The sequence below is a fragment of the Oncorhynchus clarkii genome, chromosome 3, assembly GCF_045791955.1.
Source record: "Oncorhynchus clarkii lewisi isolate Uvic-CL-2024 chromosome 3, UVic_Ocla_1.0, whole genome shotgun sequence".
In the NCBI taxonomy this organism is placed as follows: domain Eukaryota; kingdom Metazoa; phylum Chordata; class Actinopteri; order Salmoniformes; family Salmonidae; genus Oncorhynchus; species Oncorhynchus clarkii.
In genome coordinates, this window is record NC_092149.1 from 87,452,177 (window position 1) to 87,475,502 (window position 23,326).

At 47.9% G+C, this 23,326-nt stretch overlaps 1 protein-coding gene across 1 annotated transcript in view; it reads left to right on the forward strand.

Moving 5' to 3' along the window:
- Positions 1-23,326, forward strand: part of LOC139386317 (partitioning defective 3 homolog B-like) — a 193,207-nt gene that overhangs the window by 90,461 nt on the left and 79,420 nt on the right. The window contains exons 4-6 of the mRNA XM_071131843.1: positions 1,778-1,893; positions 14,903-14,982; positions 23,201-23,287. Of these exons, the coding sequence (XP_070987944.1) occupies positions 1,778-1,893; positions 14,903-14,982; positions 23,201-23,287 (283 nt within the window). The remainder of the gene's footprint in view (positions 1-1,777; positions 1,894-14,902; positions 14,983-23,200; positions 23,288-23,326) is intronic.

Below are 23,326 nucleotides of genomic sequence, written 5' to 3' on the forward strand. Positions count from 1 at the left end.
GGCAGGTAGCCTAGTGGTTAGAGGAGGCAGGTAGCCTATTGGTTAGAGGAGACAGGTAACCTAGTGGTTAGAGGAGGCAGGTAGTCTAATGGTTAGAGGCAGGTAGCCTAGTGGTTAGAGGAGGCAGGTAGCCTAGTGGTTAGAGGAGGCAGGTAACCTAGTGGTTAGAGGAGACAGGTAGTCTAGTGGTTAGAGGAGGCAGGTAACCTAGTGGTTAGAGGAGACAGGTAGTCTAGTGGTTAGAGGAGGCAGGTAGCCTAGTGGTTAGAGGAGGCAGGTAGCCTAGTGGTTAGAGGAGGCAGGTAGCCTAGTGGTTAGAGGAGGCAGGTAGCCTAGTGGTTAGAGGAGACAGGTAGTCTAGTGGTTAGAGGAGACAGGTAGTCTAGTGGTTAGAGGAGACAGGTAGTCTAGTGGTTAGAGGAGACAGGTAGTCTAGTGGTTAGAGGAGGCAGGTAGCCTAGTGGTTAGAGGAGGCAGGTAGCCTAGTGGTGAGAGGCGGCAGGTAGCCTAGTGGTTAGAGAGGCGGCAGGTAGCCTAGTGGTTAGAGAGGCGGCAGGGTAACCTAGTGGTTAGAGGAGGCAGGTAACCTAGTGGTTAGAGTGTAGGGCTGGCAGGTAACCTAGTGGTTAGAGCGTTGGGCCAGTAACCGAAAGGTTGCTGGGTCAAATCCCTGAGCTGACAAGGTACAAATCTGTTGTTCTGCCCCTGAACAGGCAGTTAACCCACTGGTGCCAAAGATGTGGATGTCGATTAATCCCCCCCCCTCCCCGTACCTCTCTGATTCAGGTTAAATGCGGAGACACATTTCAGTTGAATGCATTCAGTTGTACAACTGACTAGGTCTCCCCCCTTTCCCTCACATAAATATTCAGACCCTTTGCTATGAGACTCAAAATTGTACATCCTGTTTCCATTGATCATCCTTGAGATGTTTCTACAAGTTGATTGGAGTCCACCTGTGGTAAATTAAATGGATTGGACATGATTTGGAAAGGCACATACCTGTCTATATAAGGTCCCAGAGTTGACAGTGCATCTCAGAGCAAAAACCAAGCCGTGAGGTCGAAGGAATTGTCTGTAGAGCGCCGAGACAGGATTGTGTCGAGGCACAGATCTGGGGAAGGGTACCAAAACATTTCTGCACTATTAAAGGTCCCGAAGAACACAGTGGCCTCTTCATTCTTAAATGGAAGAAGTTTGGAACCACCAAGACTCTTCCTAGAGCTGGCTGCCCGGCCAAACTGAGCAATCGGAGGAGAAGGGCCTTGGTCAGGGAGGTGACCAAGAACCTGATGGTCACTCTGACAGAGCTCCAGAGTTCCTCTGTGGAGATGGGAGAACCTTCCAGAAGGACAACCATCTCTGCAGCACTCCACCAATCAGGCCTTTATAGTAGAGTGGCCAGGTGGAAGGTACTACTCAGTAAAAGGCACACGACAGCCCGCTTGAAGTTTGCCAAAAGGCACCTAAAGGACTCTCAGATCATGAGAAACAATATTCTCTGGTCTGATGAAACCAAGATTGCGAAACTGCCTCTAACTTCCTTCATAGTGGTCACAGAGACATACACACTACCTCTAACACAGAGACATTAAATACAAAATGGTGTCTGAGAGTTCCATTTGTTTTCACAGACATTTTGGAGAACTGCCAGGCTTGGGGTCTATACGCTCATATGGCCTGGCTTGTATTGTTTTAAATAATAGATCATGAACTGAGATCAATGTTGTGATGTCATCCTTTCCCCCCACTGACCTGTCTGTGTTCTCTACTCCAGACACCCCCCTGCTTGTAAGGAGCAGCAGTGAATCAGCCCTCAGCCCCCCAGTGGAGACGTCACAGCCCCCGCAGCCTCAGGAGCCCAACGACAGGCCTGGCCCTGAACCCCCCACGGTAAGATCTAGTCTGTTACAGTACCTACACCCAGCCCTACTGTAACTACCCTACCATACCATACCCTAACCCAAACCAGTTTTAAAGTCTATTCAACTCCGACAGCGAAGGAGATGACTTCAGTGGTTTCAGTGCACAGGAGGAGGAAGATTCAATGATTTTAATGAGTTACAGTTCGTAAAAAAGGAAATCAGTCAGTTTAAATACATCCACCAGGCCGTTATCTATGGATTTCAGAAGACCGGGCAGGGGCTCAGCCAAGGGTGGGCCTGGGAGGAAATAGGCCCACCCACTACGGAGCCAGGCCCAGGCCCAGCCAATCAGTTGTTTCCCCACAAAAGGGCATTATTGCAGACAGAAATACATCTCAATTTCATCAGCTATAATATTTTCATATGTAAAAAATAGTCAAAAGTAACTCAATAAAATAACTATAATGAGGTTATATACAGGGAGTACCATTACTGAGTCAATGTGGAGGCTATATACAGGGGGTACCATTACTGAGTCAATGTGGAGGCTATATACAGGGGGTACCATTACTGAGTCAATGTGGAGGCTATATACAGGGAGTACCATTACTGAGTCAATGTGGAGGTTATATACAGGGAGTACCATTACTGAGTCAATGTGACGGCTATATACAGGGAGTACCATTACTGAGTCAATGTGCGGGGGTACAGGTTAGTCGAGGTAGTTTGTACATGTAGGTAGGGGTAAAGTGACTATGCATAGATAATAAACAACGAGTAGCAGCAGTGTAAAAACAAATGGAAGGTGGGGTCACTGACACTGTCACCAGCAAAACACCCCCACACCATCACACCTCCTCCATGCTTCACGGTGGGAACCACACACCATCACACCTCCTCCATGCTTCACGGTGGGAACCAAAAATGCAGAGATCATCCGTTCACCAACTCTGCGTCTCACAAAGACACGGCCGTTGGAACCAAAAATCTCAAATTTGGACTCGTCAGTTGAAAGGACAGATTTCCACCAAGTCTCTTCTTCTTTGGTAGACTGGAAGCAGCAGGAGTGTGGGGAAGACTGGGGAAAATAACCACCAAAACAACTCAGGTTAATGTGGAATGAACACACAAACAGAAAGCAGTGGAACAGGAAGAGGACAAAGGAGACAGAAGTTGATATAATAGGAGGCGTGAAGAAGCCAGGAAATGGATGTTTCACACCCAGTCGGTGTTCTGTCCCCTCCCTTCCTCTCTGTTGATGGAATGTTAAGGGAGAGTTCCAGAACACTGACACAGCTCTAAGGGAGTGTTGGTAGGACATTCTGCCTGGGCTCTGTGTGATGCTCCTGTCACCTAGTGAGTCAAGGCTTCCTGAAACCAGAAGGGGGGGGGGGGGGGGGAGCAGGATGGTGAGGCAGGAGGGTGATGAGAAGGATGGAGGAGGTTGGAGAAGGGAGAGGGAGGTTAGCCTAGTGGAGGGTGTTAGAGAGGGTGGAGTGAGACGTGGAGGGGAAGGAATGACATAAAGGAGGAGGGGAAGGAATGACAGAGAGTAGGAGGGGAAGGAATGACAAAGGTGGAGGGGAAAGAATGACAATGGTAAAGGGGAAGGAATGACAATGGTGGAGGGGAAGGAATGACAAAGGTGGAGGGGAAGGAATGACAGAAAGGAGGAAGGGAAGGAATGACAGAGAGTAGGATGGGAAGGAATGACAGAAAGGTGGAGGGGAAGGAATGACAGAAAGGAAAGGTGGAGGGGAAGGAATGACAGAAAGGTGGAGGGGAAGGAATGACAGAAAGGAGGAGGGGAAGGAATGACAGAGAGTAGGAGGGGAAGGAATGACAGAAAGGTGGAGGGGAAGGAATGACAGAAAGGTGGAGAGGAAGGAATGACAGAAAGGAGGAGGGGAAGGAATGACAAAGGTGGAAGGGAAGGAATGACAAAGGTGGAGGGGAAGGAATGACAAAGGCGGAGGGGAAGGAATGACAAAGGTGGAGGGGAAGGAATGACAGAAAGGAGGAGGGGAAGGAATGACCGAGAGTAGGAGGGGAAGGAATGACAAAGGTGGAGGGGAAGGACATGATCTCTGACATGTCCTCTAGAGTACTCAGCATAGCTCTGTGACATCATCATCTCTAGAGTACTCAACATAGCTCTGTGAAACCATCATGATCTCTAGAGTACCGAGCAGAGCTCTGGGTATAATAGGAGGCGTGAAGAAGCCAGGAAATGGATGTTTCACACCCAGTCAGTGTTCTGTCCCCTCCCTTCCTCTCTGTTGATGGAATGTTAAGGGAGAGTTCCAGAACACTGACACAGCTCTAAGGGAGTGTTGGTAGGACATTCTGCCTGGGCTCTGTGTGATGCTCCTGTCACCTAGTGAGTCAAGGCTTCCTGAAACCAGAAGGGGGGGGGGGAGCCGGATGGTGAGGCAGGAGGGTGATGAGAAGGATGGAGGAGGTTGGAGAAGGGAGAGGGAGGTTAGCCTAGTGGAGGGTGTTGGAGAGGGTGGAGTGAGACGTGGAGGGGAAGGAATGACAGAAAGGAGGAGGGGAAGGAATGACAGAGAGTAGGAGGGGAAGGAATGACAAAGGTGGAGGGGAAGGAATGACAATGGTGGAGGGGAAGGAATGACAATGGTGGAGGGGAAGGAATGACAAAGGTGGAGGGGAAGGAATGACAGAAAGGAGGAAGGGAAGGAATGACAGAGAGTAGGATGGGAAGGAATGACAGAAAGGTGGAGGGGAAGGAATGACAGAAAGGAAAGGTGGAGGGGAAGGAATGACAGAAAGGTGGAGGGGAAGGAATGACAGAAAGGAGGAGGGGAAGGAATGACAGAGAGTAGGAGGGGAAGGAATGACAGAAAGGTGGAGGGGAAGGAATGACAGAAAGGTGGAGAGGAAGGAATGACAGAAAGGAGGAGGGGAAGGAATGACAAAGGTGGAAGGGAAGGAATGACAAAGGTGGAGGGGAAGGAATGACAAAGGCGGAGGGGAAGGAATGACAAAGGTGGAGGGGAAGGAATGACAGAAAGGAGGAGGGGAAGGAATGACCGAGAGTAGGAGGGGAAGGAATGACAAAGGTGGAGGGGAAGGACATGATCTCTGACATGTCCTCTAGAGTACTCAGCATAGCTCTGTGACATCATCATCTCTAGAGTACTCAACATAGCTCTGTGAAACCATCATGATCTCTAGAGTACCCAGCAGAGCTCTGACATGATCTCTAGAGTTCTCAGCAGAGGTATGACATGATCTCTAGAGTACTCAGCAGAGCTCTGACATGATCTCTAGAGTTCTCAGCAGAGCTCTGACATGATCTTTAGAGCACTCAGCAGGGCTCTGTGACATCATGATCTCTAGAGTACTCAGCAGAGCTCTGTGACATCATGATCTCTAGAGTACTCAACAGAGCTCTGTGACATCATGATCTCTAGAGTACTCAGCAGAGCTCTGACATGATCTCTAGAGTACTCAGCAGAGCTCTGACATGATCTCTAGAGTACTCAGCAGAGCTCTGTGACATGATCTCTAGAGTACTCAGCAGAGCTCTGTGACATCATGATCTCTAGAGTACTCAGCACAGCTCTGTGACATCATGATCTCTAGAGTAAAGCCAGTTTAACACCCGTTAGAGGGAAGTAAATAGGGATAGAGGGAAGTAAATAGGGAGAGAGAGTGAGGGATAGAGGGAAGTAAATAGGGAGAGAGATTGAGGGATAGAGGGAAGTAAATAGGGAGAGAGTGTGAGGGATAGAGGGAAGTAAATAGGGAGAGAGAGTGAGGGATAGAGGGAAGTAAATAGGGAGAGAGAGTGAGGGATAGAGGGAAGTAAATAGGGAGAGAGAGTGAGGGATAGAGGGAAGTAAATAGGGAGAGATAGTGAGGGATAGAGGGAAGTAAATAGGGAGAGAGAGTGAGGGATAGAGGGAAGTAAATAGGTAGAGAGAGTGAGGGATAGAGGGAAGTAAATAGGGAGAGAGAGTGAGGGATAGAGGGAAATATATAGGGAGAGAGAGAGAGGGATAGAGGGAAGGATATAGGGAGAGAGAGAGAGGGATAGAGGGAAGGATATAGGAGTGAGAGAGAGGGATAGAGGGAAGGACATAGGGAGAGAGAGGGATAGAGGGAAGGGTATAGGGAGAGAGAGAGGGATAGAGGGAAGGATATAGGGAGAGAGTGAGGGATAGAGGGAAGTATATAGGAGAGAGAGAGAGGGATAGAGGGAAGTATATAGGAGAGAGAGAGAGGGATAGAGGGAAGTAAAATAGGGAGAGAGAGTGAGGGATAGAGGGAAGTAAATAGGGAGAGAGAGAGAGGGATAGAGGGAAGGATATAGGAGTGAGAGAGAGGGATAGAGGGAAGTAAATAGGGAGAGAGAGTGAGGGTTAGAGGGAAATATATAGGGAGAGAGAGATAGGGATAGAGGGAAGGATATAGGGAGAGAGAGAGGGATAGAGGGAAGGATATAGGAGTGAGAGAGAGGGATAGAGGGAAGGACATAGGGAGAGAGAGAGAGAGGGATAGAGGGAAGGGTATAGGGAGAGAGAGAGGGATAGAGGGAAGGATATAGGGAGAGAGTGAGGGATAGAGGGAAGTATATAGGAGAGAGAGAGGGATAGAGCAAAGGATATAGGGAGAGAGAGAGGGTTAGAGGGAATGATATAGGGAGAGAGAGAGAGGGATAGAGGGATAGAGAGAGTGGGATAGAGGGAAATATATAGGGAGAGAGAGAGAGGGATAGAGGGAAGGATATAGGGAGAGAGAGAGAGGGATAGAGGGAAGGATATAGGAGTGAGAGAGGGATAGAGGGAAGGATATAGGGAGAGAGAGAGAGGGATAGAGGGAAGGGTATAGGGAGAGAGAGAGGGATAGAGGGAAGGATATAGGGAGAGTGAGGGATAGAGGGAAGTATATAGGATAGAGGGAAGGATATAGGGAGAGAGAGAGGGATAGAGGGAAGGATATAGGGAGAGAGTGAGGGATAGAGGGAAGTATATAGGAGAGAGAGAGAGGGATAGAGGGAAGGATATAGGGAGAGAGAGAGGGATAGAGGGAAGTATATAGGGAGAGAGAGAGAGGGATAGAGGGAGAGAGAGAGTGGGATAGAGAGAAATATATAGGGAGAGAGAGAGCGGGATAGAGGGAAGGATATAGGGAGAGAGAGAGAGGGATAGAGGGAAGGATATAGGGAGAGAGAGAGAGGGATAGAGGGAAGGATATAGGGAGAGAGAGAGAGGGATAGAGGAAAATATGTAGGGAGAGAGAGAGGGATAGAGGGAGAGAGAGCGAGGGAGAAAGGGGGAGAGAGCGAGGGAGAAAGGGGGAGAGAGCGAGGGATAGAGGGAGAGAGAGCGAGGGATAAAGGGAGAGAGAGCGAGGGAGAGAGAGTGAGGGATAGAGGGAGAGAGAGCGAGGGATAGAGGGAGAGAGAGCGAGGGAGAAAGGGGGAGAGAGTGAGGGATATAGGGAGAGAGAGTGAGGGATAGAGGGAGAGAGGGATAGAGGGAGAGAGAGCGAGGGAGAAAGGTAGAGAGAGCGAGGGATAGAGGGATAGAGGGAGAGAGAGTGAGGGATAGAGGGAGAGAGAGTGAGGGATAGAGGGAGAGAGGGATAGAGGGAGAGAGAGCGAGGGAGAAAGGGAGAGAGAGCGAGGGAGAAAGGGAGAGAGAGCGAGGGATAGATGGAGAGAGTGCGAGGGAGAAAGGGAGAGAGAGCGAGGGACAAAGGGAGAAAGGGAGAGAGAGCGAGGGAGAAAGGGAGAGAGAGCGAGGGACAAAGGGAGAAAGGGAGAGAGAGCGAGGGAGAAAGGGAGAGAGAGCGAGGGAGAAAGGGAGAGAGAGCGCGGGATAGAGGGAGAGAGAGCGAAGGAGAAAGGGAGAGAGAGAGTTAGAGGAATAATGTTAATTGAGGGTTTGTGAAAGAGAGGCTGATTGATTAAGCATAGAACCATTTTAATTTGAACACAGACTTGGTCGCCTTCATGTTTGAAGTAGGCCTAGATATTTATTCATCTATAGTCTCTAGTTGATAGGTGTTTGATAGTTGTGGTCTAGTAGGTAAGGCCTAGATATTTATTCATCTATAGTCTCTAGTTGATAGGTGTTTGATAGTTGTGGTCTAGTAGGTAAGGCCTAGATATTTATTCATCTATGGTCTCTAGGTGATAGGTGTTTGATAGCTGTGGTCTAGTAGGTAAGGCCTAGATATTTATTCATCTATAGTCTCTAGGTGATAGGTGTTTGATAGTTGTGGTCTAGTAGGTAAGGCCTAGATATTTATTCATCTATAGTCTCTAGGTGATAGGTGTTTGATAGTTGTGGTCTAGTAGGTAAGGCCTAGATATTTATTCATCTATAGTCTCGAGGTGATAGGTGTTTGATAGTTGTGGTCTAGTAGGTAAGGCCTAGATATTTATTCATCTATAGTCTCGAGGTGTAGACTAAGGCAGTCGTTTTAACCTCTCCTCGGGGACCCCCAGCCGTTCTGTAGATTTTATATTTTCCATAGCAACTAATTATCAAGCCCTTGATTAGGCGAATCAGGCGAGCTAATTCAGGGGTGAAACTAAAGTGTGAGCCGTCTGGGGGTCACCAATGAGAAGTTTGAGAAGGTAAGGTAGGAAGGTGATGTGGTTCCAACTGTATCTAGTAGCAGACCTGTTAGATAAGATGTGTAGTAGCCAGTTTGACGCAGGTCTTTTTTTTTGATTGGTCGTTGCTAGGTGATTGATGTAGGTGTGTATTTATTTGTCCATCGTGTTCCAGTTGGTATTTATCAGATGTGGTTCCGGCAGCACCTCGGGTCATTAGCACTCCGGTCCCCTAGGGGGCGCTGTCTCCTCTGTCTCCGTCTCTCTCTAATTGGACTGGGAGTATTTACTGATCTCTCTTAACCCTCTGGGGTTAATACAGGAACACAATAGTGTTATTGTAGCTTTAGCTAACACTGTAAATGAACTCCTGTGGGGGACGGTGAGGTTGTGTGAGGACCAGGCTGTGTTGATGTCAGTATAGATGTTCATGGTGTGTGTTTGTACAGCCTCAGCTAAGACATGAAACTCATGAACAAATATCAGTCATGCCTTTTTTTAGGAGACCCCAAGCCTCTAGACATGGTTCAGACCCCCAGCCTCTAGACATGGTTCAGACCCCCAGCCTCTAGACATGGTTCAGACCCCCAGCCTCTAGACATGGTTCAGACCCCCAGCCTCTAGACATGGTTCAGACCCCCAGCCTCTAGACATGGTTCAGGCCTCTAGACATGGTTCAGACCCCCAGCCTCTAGACATGGTTCAGACCCCCAGCCTCTAGACATGGTTCAGGCCTCTAGACATGGTTCAGACCCCCAGCCTCTAGACATGGTTCAGACCCCCAGCCTCTAGATATGGTTCAGGCCTCTAGACATGGTTCAGGCCCCCAGCCTCTAGACATGGTTCAGACCCCAGCCTCTAGACATGGTTCAGATCCCCAGCCTCTAGACATGGTTCAGACCCCCAGCCTCTAGACATGGTTCAGGCCTCTAGACATGGTTCAGACCCCCAGCCTCTAGACATGGTTCAGGCCTCTAGACATGGTTCAGACCCCAGCCTCTAGACATGGTTCAGAGTCCTAGCCTCTAAACATGGTTCAGAGCCCCAGCCTCTAGACATGGTTCAGACCCCCAGCCTCTAGACATGGTTCAGAGTCCCAGCCTCTAAACATGGTTCAGAGCCCCAGCCTCTAGACATGGTTCAGAGCCCCCAGCCTCTAGACATGGTTCAGACCCCCAGCCTCTAGATATGGTTCAGATCCCCAGCCTCTAGACATGGTTCAGACCCCCAGCCTCTAGACATGGTTCAGACCCCCAGCCTCTAGTCATGGTTCAGATCCCCAGCCTCTAGACATGGTTCAGACCCCTATTCTCTAGACATGGTTCAGACCCCAGCCTCTAGACATGGTTCAGACCCTCAGCCTCTAAACATGGTTCAGAGCCCCAGCCTCTAGACATGGTTCAGAGCCCCAGCCTCTAAACATGGTTGACACCCAGCCTCTAGACATGGTTCAGAGCCCCAGCCTCTAAACATGGTTCAGATCCCCGGCCTCTAGACATGGTTCAGAGCCCCAGCCTCTAGACATGGTTCAGAGCCCCAGCCTCTAGATATGGTTCAGATCCCCAGCCTCTAGACATGGTTCAGACCCCCAGCCTCTAGACATGGTTCAGACCCCCAGCCTCTAGACATGGTTTAGATCCCCAGCCTCTAGACATGGTTCAGACCCCTATTCTCTAGACATGGTTCAGACCCCAGCCTCTAGACATGGTTCAGACCCCCAGCCTCTAAACATGGTTCAGAGCCCCAGCCTCTAGACATGGTTCAGAGCCCCAGCCTCTAAACATGGTTGACACCCAGCCTCTAGACATGGTTCAGAGCCCCAGCCTCTAAACATGGTTCAGATCCCCGGCCTCTAGACATGGTTCAGAGCCCCAGCCTCTAGACATGGTTCAGAGCCCCAGCCTCTAGACATGGTTCAGACCCCCAGCCTCTAGACATGGTTCAGACCCCCAGCCTCTAGACATGGTTCAGATCCCCATCCTCTAGACATGGTTCAGACCCCCATCCTCTAGACATGGTTCAGATCCCCAGCCTCTAGACATGGTTCAGACCCCCAGCCTCTAGACATGGTTCAGACCCCTAGCCTCTAGACATGGTTCAGACCCCGGCCTCTAGACATGGTTCAGAGCCCCAGCCTCTAAACATGGTTGACACCCAGCCTCTAGACATGGTTCAGAGCCCCATCCTCTAGACATGGTTCAGACCCCCAGGCTCTAGACATGGTTCAGAGCCCCAGCCTCTAGACATGTTTCAGACCCCCAGCCTCTAGACATGGTTCAGACCCCCAGCCTCTAGACATGGTTCAGATCCCCAGCCTCTAGACATGGTTCAGACCCCCAGCCTCTAGACATGGTTCAGATCCCCAGCCTCTAGACATGGTTCAGACCCCCATCCTCTAGACATGGTTCAGACCCCCAGTCTCTAGACATGGTTCAGACCCCTAGCCTCTAGACATGGTTCAGACCCCAGCATCTAGACATGGTTCAGAGCCCCAGCCTCTAAACATGGTTGACACCCAGCCTCTAGACATGGTTCAGAGCCCCATCCTCTAGACATGGTTCAGACCCCCAGGCTCTAGACATGGTTCAGAGCCCCAGCCTCTAGACATGGTTCAGACCCCCAGCCTCTAGACATGGTTCAGATCCCCAGCCTCTAGACATGGTTCAGACCCCCAGCCTCTAAACATGGTTCAGACCCCCATCCTCTAGACATGGTTCAGACCCCCATCCTCTAGACATGGTTCAGACCCCCAGCCTCTAGACATGGTTCAGACCCCCAGCCTCTAGACATGGTGCAGACCCCCAGCCTCTAGATATGGTTCAGATCCCCAGCCTCTAGACATGGTTCAGACCCCCAGCCTCTAGACATGGTTCAGACCCCCATCCTCTAGACATGGTTCAGACCCCCAGCCTCTAGACATGGTTCAGACCCCCAGTCTCTAGACATGGTTCAGACCCCCAGCCTCTAGACATGGTTCAGACCCCCAGCCTCTAGACATGGTTCAGACCCCCAGCCTCTAGACATGGTTCAGACCCCCAGCCCCTAGACATGGTTCAGACCCCCAGCCCCTAGACATGGTTCAGACCCCCAGCCTCTAGACATGGTTCAGACCCCCAGCCTCTAGACATGGTTCAGACCCCCAGCCTCTAGACATGGTTCAGACCCCCATCCTCTAGACATGGTTCAGATCCCCAGCCTCTAGACATGGTTCAGATCCCTAGCCTCTAGACATGGTTCAGACCCCCATCCTCTAGACATGGTTCAGACCCCCAGCCTCTAGACATGGTTCAGACCCCCATCCTCTAGACATGGTTCAGACCCCCAGCCTCTAGACATGGTTCAGACCCCCAGCCTCTAGACATGGTTCAGATCCCCAGCCTCTAGACATGGTTCAGACCCCCAGCCTCTAGACATGGTTCAGACCCCCAGCCTCTAGACATGGTTCAGACCCCCTACCTCTAGACATGGTTCAGACCCCCAGCCCCTAGACATGGTTCAGACCCCCAGCCTCTAGACATGGTTCAGACCCCCAGCCTCTAGACATGGTTCAGACCCCCAGCCCCTAGACATGGTTCAGACCCCCAGCCTCTAGACATGGTTCAGACCCCCAGCCTCTAGACATGGTTCAGACCCCCAGCCTCTAGACATGGTTCAGATCCCCAGCCTCTAGACATGGTTCAGATCCCTAGCCTCTAGACATGGTTCAGACCCCCAGCCTCTAGACATGGTTCAGATCCCTAGCCTCTAGACATGGTTCAGACCCCCAGTCTCTAGACATGGTTCAGATCCCTAGCCTCTAGACATGGTTCAGACCCCCAGCCTCTAGACATGTTTAACCCTTTTCCCTTAGCAGCAGTCTAACAGGGAAACGCTTAGTGAATGACTTCCTGTGTCTTCATTCATATCCCGAATAGAAACGCTTAGTGAATGACTTCCTGTGTCTTCATTCATATCCCGAATAGAAACGCTTAGTGAATGACTTCCTTTGTCTTCATTCATATCCCGAATAGAAACGCTTAGTGAATGACTTCCTGTGTCTTTATTCATATCCCGAATAGAGACTTGTTTTCTATCGGTTTGATTTGACAAAGTGGACAGATAGCTCCAAGTTTAATTTATTAGGATCCTTGTTCATGGTTGGCAGGGACATCTGTTTTACGTCATAATGTTTTCAACATAAAGGAGCTTTTCACTTTAAATAGACCAACAAATATCTTGTTGATTTCTTACCAGCGGTAAATGTTGGCTTCCAGCACAAGATTCATGGAGAAACTCTACAGGTTTCACTCGTGGTTTACGACGCGTGTTGCGTGTAGTTTCATGAATATGCTAAGCAGTGTGATGATAGACGAGAATTGATTTAGTCCATTAACCCTATTGTAATTAATAGAGAGGGTGGGGGGGGTGTACTTGAAGACATCAAGTACACCGTCCCAAATGACACCAATATAGTGTACTTATTTTACCCAGGGACCACTTGGATCTCTTGTCAAAAAAGTAGTGCACTTTATCAGGAATAGGGTTCCATTTTAACCAACCAATCAAATGGACCATCTCCTGTTTCTGTTGTTTCTTTTCGTGTGTGACCAACAACCAACCCTAAATAATTCCCTCTAGTACTTTACCTTAAGAGCGTCCAGGCCTCGAGGTTTCCGTCCTTCAAGGTTAACGAGCAGTTCATTATTGACTGAATACGTGTATATTTCATATACGCTATTACGTTAAAATACATACTTTAGTTGTGTTTTAATGAAGGCCTTGGGGAACATTCAGAGATCCAACCACCAACCATGTTATGTTATGGTTGGATCACTGGAGTGTTAATATGTTGTGGTTGGATCACTGGAGTGTTAATATGTTATGTTATGGTTGGATCACTGACGTGTTAATATGTTAAGGCCTTGGGGAACATTCAGAGATCCAACCACCAACCATGCTATGTTATGGTTGGATCACTGGAGTGTTAATATGTTAAGGCCTTGGGGAACATTCAGAGATCCAACCACCAACCATGTTATGTTATGGTTGGATCACTGGAGTGTTAATATGTTATGGTTGGATCACTGGAGTGTTAATATGTTATGGTTGGATCACTGGAGTGTTAATATGTTATGGTTGGATCACTGGAGTGTTAATATGTTATGTTATGGTTGGATCACTGACGTGTTAATATGTTATGGTTGGATCACTGACGTGTTAATATGTTATGGTTGGATCACTGACGTGTTAATATGTTATGTTATGGTTGGATCACTGAAGTGTTAATATGTTATGTTATGGTTGGATCACTGGAGTGTTAATATGTTATGGTTGGATCACTGGAGTGTTAATATGTTATGGTTGGATCACTGACGTGTTAATATGTTATGTTATGGTTGGATCACTGGAGTGTTAATATGTTATGGTTGGATCACTGGAGTGTTAATATGTTATGTTATGGTTGGATCAATGGAGTGTTAATATGTTATGGTTGGATCACTGACGTGTTAATATGTTATGGTTGGATCACTGGAGTGTTAATATGTTATGGTTGGATCACTGGAGTGTTAATATGTTATGTTATGGTTGGATCACTGACGTGTTAGTATGTTATGGTTGGATCACTGGAGTGTTAATATGTTATGGTTGGATCACTGGAGTGTTAATATGTTATGTTATGGTTGGATCACTGGAGTGTTAATATGTTATGGTTGGATCACTGGAGTGTTAATATGTTATGGTTGGATCACTGGAGTGTTAATATGTTATGTTATGGTTGGATCACTGGAGTGTTAATATGTTATGGTTGGATCACTGGAGTGTTAATATGTTATGGTTGGATCACTGGAGTGTTAATATGTTATGTTATGGTTGGATCACTGGAGTGTTAATATGTTATGGTTGGATCACTGACGTGTTAATATGTTATGTTATGGTTGGATCACTGAAGTGTTAATATGTTATGGTTGGATCACTGGAGTGTTAATATGTTATGGTTGGATCACTGGAGTGTTAATATGTTATGTTATGGTTGGATCACTGTAGTGTTAATATGTTATGTTATGGTTGGATCACTGAAGTGTTAATATGTTATGGTTGGATCACTGAAGTGTTAATATGTTATGGTTGGATCACTGAAGTGTTAATATGTTATGTTATGGTTGGATCACTGGAGTGTTAATATGTTATGTTATGGTTGGATCACTGTAGTGTTAATATGTTATGTTATTGTTGGATCACTGAAGTGTTGATATGTTATGTTATGGTTGGATCACTGAAGTGTTGATATGTTATGGTTGGATCTCTGAAGTGTTAATATGTTATGGTTGGATCACTGGAGTGTTAATATGTTATGTTATGGTTGGATCACTGAAGTGTTGATATGTTATGTTATTGTTGGATCACTGAAGTGTTGATATGTTATGGTTGGATCTCTGATGTGTTAATAGGTTGTTATTCCCTACAGGGGGTGAACCATGGACTGGACAAGACAGGAGGACACAGAGCTGATGTCTCGACTACCAAACTCAACACATTCTCTCTCAGGTAAGACGTGTGTGTGTGTGTGTGTGTGTGTACCTGCGTGTGTGTTCTTGTACTGTGTTGATGTTCCATTTTCTGTCCTATATAATTAACTAAGTATTATAATTCAGCATGAAGCTCTGCTCTCCAATGAGAAGATCAAGGCTGAGCCAAATTTGCATATCAAGTGATGTTTTTTATTTAGAAAAACATTTAGCATGTGTCCTTATCCAGAGTGTGTACTTACTAGCCATTAGTCGTAGAGTAGCATCAATCTTGATCCAATACTGTGTCTACTAGCTGGTCACACATAACTAGTCCAGTAGTGGTCTGTAGTAAACTGTGTTATCTATTTAAACATACAGACAGAATGACAGGATGAGAGACGGGCAGGGAGCGAGGGATGAGACAGATGGACAGGGAGTGAGGGATGAGAGAGGGGCAGGGAGCGAGGGATGAGACAGATGGACAGGGAGTGAGGGATGAGAGAGGGGCAGGGAGCGAGGGATGAGACAGATGGACAGGGAGTGAGGGATGAGAGAGGGGCAGGGAGCGAGGGATGAGAGACTAGGGGGATGTTAGCTCCCCACTACAGGACTAGGGGGGATGTTAGCTCCCCACTACAGGACTAGGGTGTGTTAATATACCCAGCATCACCTCTCTGTGTGTGTTAATAACCCAGCATCACCTCTCTGTGTGTGTTAATATACCCAGCATCACCTCTCTGTGTGTGTTAATATACCCAGCATCACCTCTCTGTGTGTGTTAATATACCCCTACCCAGCATCACCTCTCTGTGTGTGTTAATATACCCAGCATCACCTCTCTGTGTGTGTTAATATACCCCTACCCAGCATCACCTCTCTGTGTGTGTTAATATACCCAGCATCACCTCTCTGTGTGTGTTAATATACCCAGCATCACCTCTGAGAGAGGAGTCATGTTTGCTAATTGACCTCCGTGATGATGGTCTGTGTTAGATGGCGAGGGTTTGTGTTGCGTGAATACAGATGCTGTTATTGAACGATGACGTGTGTGTGTGTGTGTGTGTGTGTGTGTGTGTGTGTGTGTGTGTGTGTGTGTGTGTGTGTGTGTGTGTGTGTGCGTGTGTGCGTGTGTGCGTGCGTGCATGTGCGTGCGTGCGTGCGTGCGTGCGCGCGTGCGTGTGCGCGCGTGCGTGCGTGTGCGCGCGTGTGTGTGTGTGTGTGTGTGTGCGTGCGTGCGTGTGTGTGTGTGCGTGTGTGCGTGCGTGCGCGCCAGAGCCCTATTCCCTATATAGTGCACTACTTTAGACCAGAGCCCTTTTCCCTATATAGTGCACTACTTTAGACCAGATCCCTATTCCCTATATAGTGCACTACTTTAGACCAGAGCCCTATATAGTGCACTACTTTAGACCAGAGCCCTATATAGTGCACTACTTTAGACCAGAGCCCTATATAGTGCACTACTATAGACCAGAGCCTTATTCCCTATATAGTGCACTACTTTAGACCAGAGCCCTATATAGTGCACTACTTTAGACCAGAGCCCTATATAGTGCACTACTATGGATCACGTCAGCGACTCAACCCACGCACCCCTCCTAGGGACGTCATGGAAGAGCACCAGTAAGCCAGTGACTCACCCCTCCTAGGGACGTCATGGAAGAGCACCAGTAAGCCAGTGACTCACCCCTCCTAGGGACGGCATGGAAGAGCACCAGTAACCAGTGACTCAGCCCTCCTAGGGACGGCATGGAAGAGCACCAGTAACCAGTGACTCAGCCCTCCTAGGGGCGGCATGGAAGAGCACCAGTAAGACAGTAGTGACTCACCACTCCTAGGGACGGCATGGAAGAGCACCAGTAACCAGTGACTCACCCCTCCTAGGGACGGCATGGAAGAGCACCAGTAACCAGTGACTCACCCCTCCTAGGGACGACATGGAAGAGCACCAGTAACCAGTGACTCACCCCTCCTAGGGACGGCATGGAAGAGCACCAGTAACCAGTGACTCAGCCCTCCTAGGGACGGCATGGAAGAGCACCAGTAACCAGTGACTCACCCCTCCTAGGGACGGCATGGAAGAGCACCAGTAACCAGTGACTCACCCCTCCTAGGGACGGCATGGAAGAGCACCAGTAACCAGTGACTCAGCCCTCCTAGGGACGACATGGAAGAGCACCAGTAACCAGTGACTCACCCCTCCTAGGGACGGCATGGAAGAGCACCAGTAACCAGTGACTCACCCCTCCTAGGGACGGCATGGAAGAGCACCAGTAACCAGTGACTCAGCCCTCCTAGGGACGACATGGAAGAGCACCAGTAACCAGTGACTCAGCCCCCCGTAACAGTCCTACATTCAAATGGAAGTTACTTACTTGCACCATATCTCTTCTATAGAAGCCCTCATTCCTTTATTCATATTTAATTCACTACTACTGACATACATTTTCATACTTTAGTTCTGTAGTTCTGGTGTAATGATCACAACCCCCTTCCCTGTAGTCCTGGTGTAATGATCACATCACCATCCCCTGTAGTTCTGGTATAATGATCACATCCCCCTCCCCTGTAGTTCTGGTGTTGGGTAGAATGATCACAACCCCCTTCCCTGTAGTTCTGGTGTTGGGGTAGAATGATCACAACCCCCTACCCTGTAGTTCTGGTGTTGGGGTAGAATGATCACAACCCCCTTCCCTGTAGTTCTGGTGTTGGGGTAGAATGATCACAACCCCCTACCCTGTAGTTCTGGTGTTGGGGTAGAATGATCACAACCCCCTTCCCTGTAGTTCTGGTGTAATGATCACATCACCATCCCCTGTAGTTCTGGTATAATGATCACATCCCCCTCCCCTGTAGTTCTGGTGTTGGGTAGAATGATCACAACCCCCTCCCCTGTAGTTCTGGTGTTGGGTAGAATGATCACAACCCCCTCCCCTGTAGTTCTGGTGTTGGGGTAGAATGATCACAACCCCCTACCCTGTAGTTCTGGTGTTGGGTATAATGATCACATACCCCTCCCCTGTAGTTCTGGTGTTGGGGTAGAATGATCACAACCCCCTACCCTGTAGTTCTGGTGTTGGGGTAGAATGATCACAACCCCCTCCCCTGTAGTTCTGGTGTTGGGTATAATGATCACATACCCCTCCCCTGTAGTTCTGGTGTTGGGTATAATGATCACATACCCCTCCCCTGTAGTTCTGGTGTTGGGGTATAATGATCACAACCCCCTCCCCAGTAGTTCTGGTGTAATGATCACAACCCCCTCCCCTGTAGTTCTGGTGTTGGGTATAATGATCACATACCCCTCCCCTGTAGTTCTGGTGTTGGGTATAATGATCACATACCCCTCCCCTGTAGTTCTGGTGTTGGGTATAATGATCACATACCCCTCCCCTGTAGTTCTGGTGTTGGGGTAGAATGATCACAACCCCCTCCCCTGTAGTTCTGGTGTTGGGTATAATGATCACAACCCCCTCCCCTGTAGTTCTGGTGTTGTGGTAGAATGATCACAACCCCCTCCCCTGTAGTTCTGGTGTTGGGTATAATGATCACATACCCCTCCCCTGTAGTTCTGGTGTTGGGTATAATGATCACATACCCCTCCCCTGTAGTTCTGGTGTTGGGGTATAATGATCACAACCCCCTCCCCAGTAGTTCTGGTGTAATGATCACAACCCCCTCCCCTGTAGTTCTGGTGTTGGGTATAATGATCACATACCCCTCCCCTGTAGTTCTGGTGTTGGGTATAATGATCACATACCCCTCCCCTGTAGTTCTGGTGTTGGGTATAATGATCACATACCCCTCCCCTGTAGTTCTGGTGTTGGGGTAGAATGATCACAACCCCCTCCCCTGTAGTTCTGGTGTTGGGTATAATGATCACAACCCCCTCCCCTGTAGTTCTGGTGTTGTGTATAATGATCACAACCCCCTCCCCTGTAGTTCTGGTGTTGGGTAGAATGATCACAATCCCCTCCCCTGTAGTTCTGGTGTTGGGTAGAATGATCACATCCCCCTCCCCTGTTACTCTACTCAACCCATCTCCAGCCCTCATCTCATCTGTGTATATATGAATACATCTCTATCCCCCTCTCCTCTCTGCCTCCCTCCCCCTCCTCTTCTCTCCATCTTCCGAGAGAGCACAATCAGGGGATGGAGAGAAGCTAGAAGAGGAGGGAGGGAGGGGAAAGTGGATGGATTTTTTTCCTCCTTGATATTAATGCGTGTGGTATTCATTAGTCCTTCCTAATTAATTCTCTCTCTCATCTGCCCTCCTTCCCCGTCTCCCTCCCTCCCCCTCTCTCCTAGAGGAGAGGCTACTCTTTGATATTTGTTGTTTTGTTCCGTCTCTGCATGAATTGCAACTTGTGGAGAGTTGATGAAGTTGCTCTTCAGATGTCTGCCCTGCTGTGCCCGCTCTACCTGAACTTGTTCCTGTTTGTTCCACAGCCTCTGTCTCCAGGCTGTCTGGACATGTCTCTCTCTCTCTCTCTCTCTCTCTCTCTCTCTCTCTCTCTCTCTGTCTGTCTGTCTGTCTGTCTGTCTCGCGCTCTCTCTCTTGCCTTTCTCTTTCTCTCTCTCTATCTGCCTCTCTCTCTCTTTCACTCTCTCCCTTTCTCTCTCTCTCTCTCTCTCTCTCTCTCTCTCTCTCTCTCTCTGTCTGTCTGTCTCGCTCTCTCTCTTGCTTTCTCTCTCGTTCTCGCTCCCTTTTTCTCTCTCTCTGTCTCTGTCTCTCTCTCTTTCTCTCTCGCTTTTCTCTCTCTGTCTCTCTCTCCCTTTCGCTCTCTCTGTCTGTCTGTCTGTCTGTCTGTCTGATTTTTGATTTTAAAAAAAATAGTCTATATACATTGTGTGCAAAAGGCATGAGGAGGTAGGTGAATAATTACAATTTTTAAGATTAACACTGGAGTGATAAATGATCAGATGGTCTTGTACAGGTTGGTGTGCAAAAGAGCAGAAAAGTAAATAAATATAAACAGTATGGGGATGAGGTAGGTAAAAATGGGTGGGCTATTTACCGATAGACTATGTACAGCTGCAGCGATCGGTTAGCTGCTCAGATAGCAGATGTTTAAAGTTGGTGAGGGAGATAAAAGTTTCCAACTTCAGCAATTTTTGCAAATCGTTCCAGTCACAGGCAGCAGAGAACTGGAATGAAAGGCGGCCAAATGAGGTGTTGGCTTTAGGGATGATCAGTGAGATACACCTGCTGGAGCCCGTACTACGGGTGGGTGTTGCCATCGTGACCAGTGAACTGAGATAAGGCGGAGCTTTACCTAGCATAGACTTGTAGATGACCTGGAGCCAGTGGGTCTGGCGACGAATATGTAGCGAGGGCCAGCCGACTAGAGCATACAGGTCGCAGTGGTGGGTGGTATAAGGTGCTTTAGTAACAAAACGGATGGCACTGTGATAAACTGCATCCAGTTTGCTGATTAGAGTATTGGAAGCTATTTTGTAGATGACATCGGCAGAGTCGAGGATCGGTAGGATAGTCAGTTTTACTAGGGTAAGTTTGGCGGCGTGAGTGAAGGAGGCTTTGTTGCGAAATAGAAAGCCAATTCTAGATTTGATTTTGGATTGGAGAGGTTTGATATGAGTCTGGAAGGAGAGTTTACAGTCTAGCCAGACACCTAGGTACTTATAGATGTCCACATATTCAAGGTCGGAACCATCCAGGGTGGTGATGCTGGTCGGGCGTGCGGGTGCAGGCAGCGAACGGTTGAAAAGCATGCATTTGGTTTTACTAGCGTTTTAAGAGCAGTTGGAGGCCACGGAAGGAGTGTTGTATGGCATTGAAGCTCGTTTGGAGGTTAGTTAGCACAGTGTCCAAGGAAGGGCCGGAAGTATACAGAATGGTGTCGTCTGCGTAGAGGTGGATCAGGGAATCGCCCGCAGCAAGAGCAACATCATTGATGTATACAGAGAAAAGAGTCGGCCCGAGAATTGAACCCTGTGGCACCCCCATAGAGACTGCCAGAGGACCGGAAAACATGCCCCCCGATTTGACACACTGAACTCTGTCTGCAAAGTAGTTGGAGAACCAGGCGAGGCAGTCATTAGAAAAAAATAATGAAATCATATACAACTGAAATATAGTTTTATTTCGTAGTAATTTCTGTTGTTCTATTGATGACCCAATATGGACCCTGACAGTGATGATGGAATAACTGAATTGTAATTTCCATTAAAAGGCTCTAAAATCATAATCATCATAATACATTTCATGTTTTAAACCGAACCAACCTCACAATACGTCATTGGAAATACGAATGTGTTCTTAACTGACTTGCCTAGTTAAATAAAGATTAAATTGATTGATTACAGTGTGAAGGGTTAGGTCTGATTACAGTGTGAAGGGTTAGGCCTGATTACAGTGTGAAGGGTTAGGTCTGATTACAGTGTGAAGGGTTAGGTCTGATTACAGTGTGAAGGGTTAGGGTTAGGCCTGATTACAGTGTGAAGGGTTAGGTTTGATTACAGAGTGAAGGGTTAGGCCTGATTACAGTGTGAAGGGTTAGGTCTGATTACAGTGTGAAGGGTTAGGTCTGATTACAGTGTGAAGGGTTAGGTCTGATTACAGTGTGAAGGGTTAGGTGTGATTACAGTGTGAAGGGTTAGGTTTGATTACAGTGTGAAGGGTTAGGCCTGATTACAGTGTGAAGGGTTAGGGTTAGGTTTGATTACAGAGTGAAGGGTTAGGTCTGATTACAGTGTGAAGGGTTAGGTCTGATTACAGTATGAAGGGTTAGGTCTGATTACAGTATGAAGGGTTAGGTCTGATTACAGTGTGAATGGTTAGGGTTAGGTCTGATTACAGTGTGAAGGGTTAGGTGTGATTACAGTGTGAAGGGTTAGGTTTGATTACAGAGTGAAGGGTTAGGCCTGATTACAGTGTGAAGGGTTAGGTCTGATTACAGTGTGAAGGGTTAGGTCTGATTACAGTGTGAAGGGTTAGGTCTGATTACAGTGTGAAGGGTTAGGTGTGATTACAGTGTGAAGGGTTAGGTTTGATTACAGTGTGAAGGGTTAGGCCTGATTACAGTGTGAAGGGTTAGGTCTGATTACAGTGTGAAGGGTTAGGCCTGATTACAGTGTGAAGGGTTAGGTCTGATTACAGTGTGAAGGGTTAGGGTTAGGGTTAGGTCTGATTACAGTGTGAAGAGTTAGGCCTGATTACAGTGTGATAGGTTAGGTCTGATTACAGTGTGAAGGGTTAGGCCTGATTACAGTGTGAAGGGTTAGGTCTGATTACAGTGTGAAGGGTTAGGGTTAGGGTTAGGTCTGATTACAGTGTGAAGAGTTAGGCCTGATTACAGTGTGAAGGGTTAGGCCTGATTACAGTGTGAAGGGTTAGGTCTGATTACAGTGTGAAGGGTTAGGGTTAGGGTTAGGTCTGATTACAGTGTGAAGAGTTAGGCCTGATTACAGTGTGAAGGGTTAGGTCTGATTACAGTGTGAAGGGTTAGGCCTGATTACAGTGTGAAGGGTTAGGTCTGATTACAGTGTGAAGGGTTAGGGTTAGGTCTGATTACAGTGTGAAGAGTTAGGCCTGATTACAGTGTGAAGGGTTAGGCCTGATTACAGTGTGAAGGGTTAGGTCTGATTACAGTGTGAAGGGTTAGGTCTGATTACAGTGTGAAGGGTTAGGTCTGATTACAGTGTGAAGGGTTAGGGTTAGGTTTGATTACAGAGTGAAGGGTTAGGCCTGATTACAGTGTGAAGGGTTAGGTCTGATTACAGTGTGAAGGGTTAGGTCTGATTACAGTGTGAAGGGTTAGGTCTGATTACAGTGTGAAGGGTTAGGTGTGATTACAGTGTGAAGGGTTAGGTCTGATTACAGTGTGAAGGGTTAGGTCTGATTACAGTGTGAAGGGTTAGGTCTGATTACAGTGTGAAGGGTTAGGTCTGATTACAGTGTGAAGGGTTAGGTCTGATTACAGTGTGAAGGGTTAGGTCTGATTACAGTGTGAAGGGTTAGGCCTGATTACAGTGTGAAGGGTTAGGTCTGATTACAGTGTGAAGGGTTAGGTCTGATTACAGTGTGAAGGGTTAGGTCTGATTACAGTGTGAAGGGTTAGGTCTGATTACAGTGTGAAGGGTTAGGTCTGATTACAGTGTGAAGGGTTAGGGTTATGTTATGTTGATGGTATCTGTGTTTTTTCTGTCCTGCCGACTAATAATGTGTGTTTCTCTTCTCTCTCTGTGTGTGTGTGTGTGTGTTTGTGTGTGTGTGTGTGTGTGTGTGTGTGCAGCAGCCTGACCAAGACAGTGGATATCTCAGGAGAACACGGTCCACTGGGTATCCACGTTGTTCCTTATGTCTCCTCTCTCAGCGGACGGTGAGTACATCATCCCTCTCTCTGTCATCCCTTTATAGT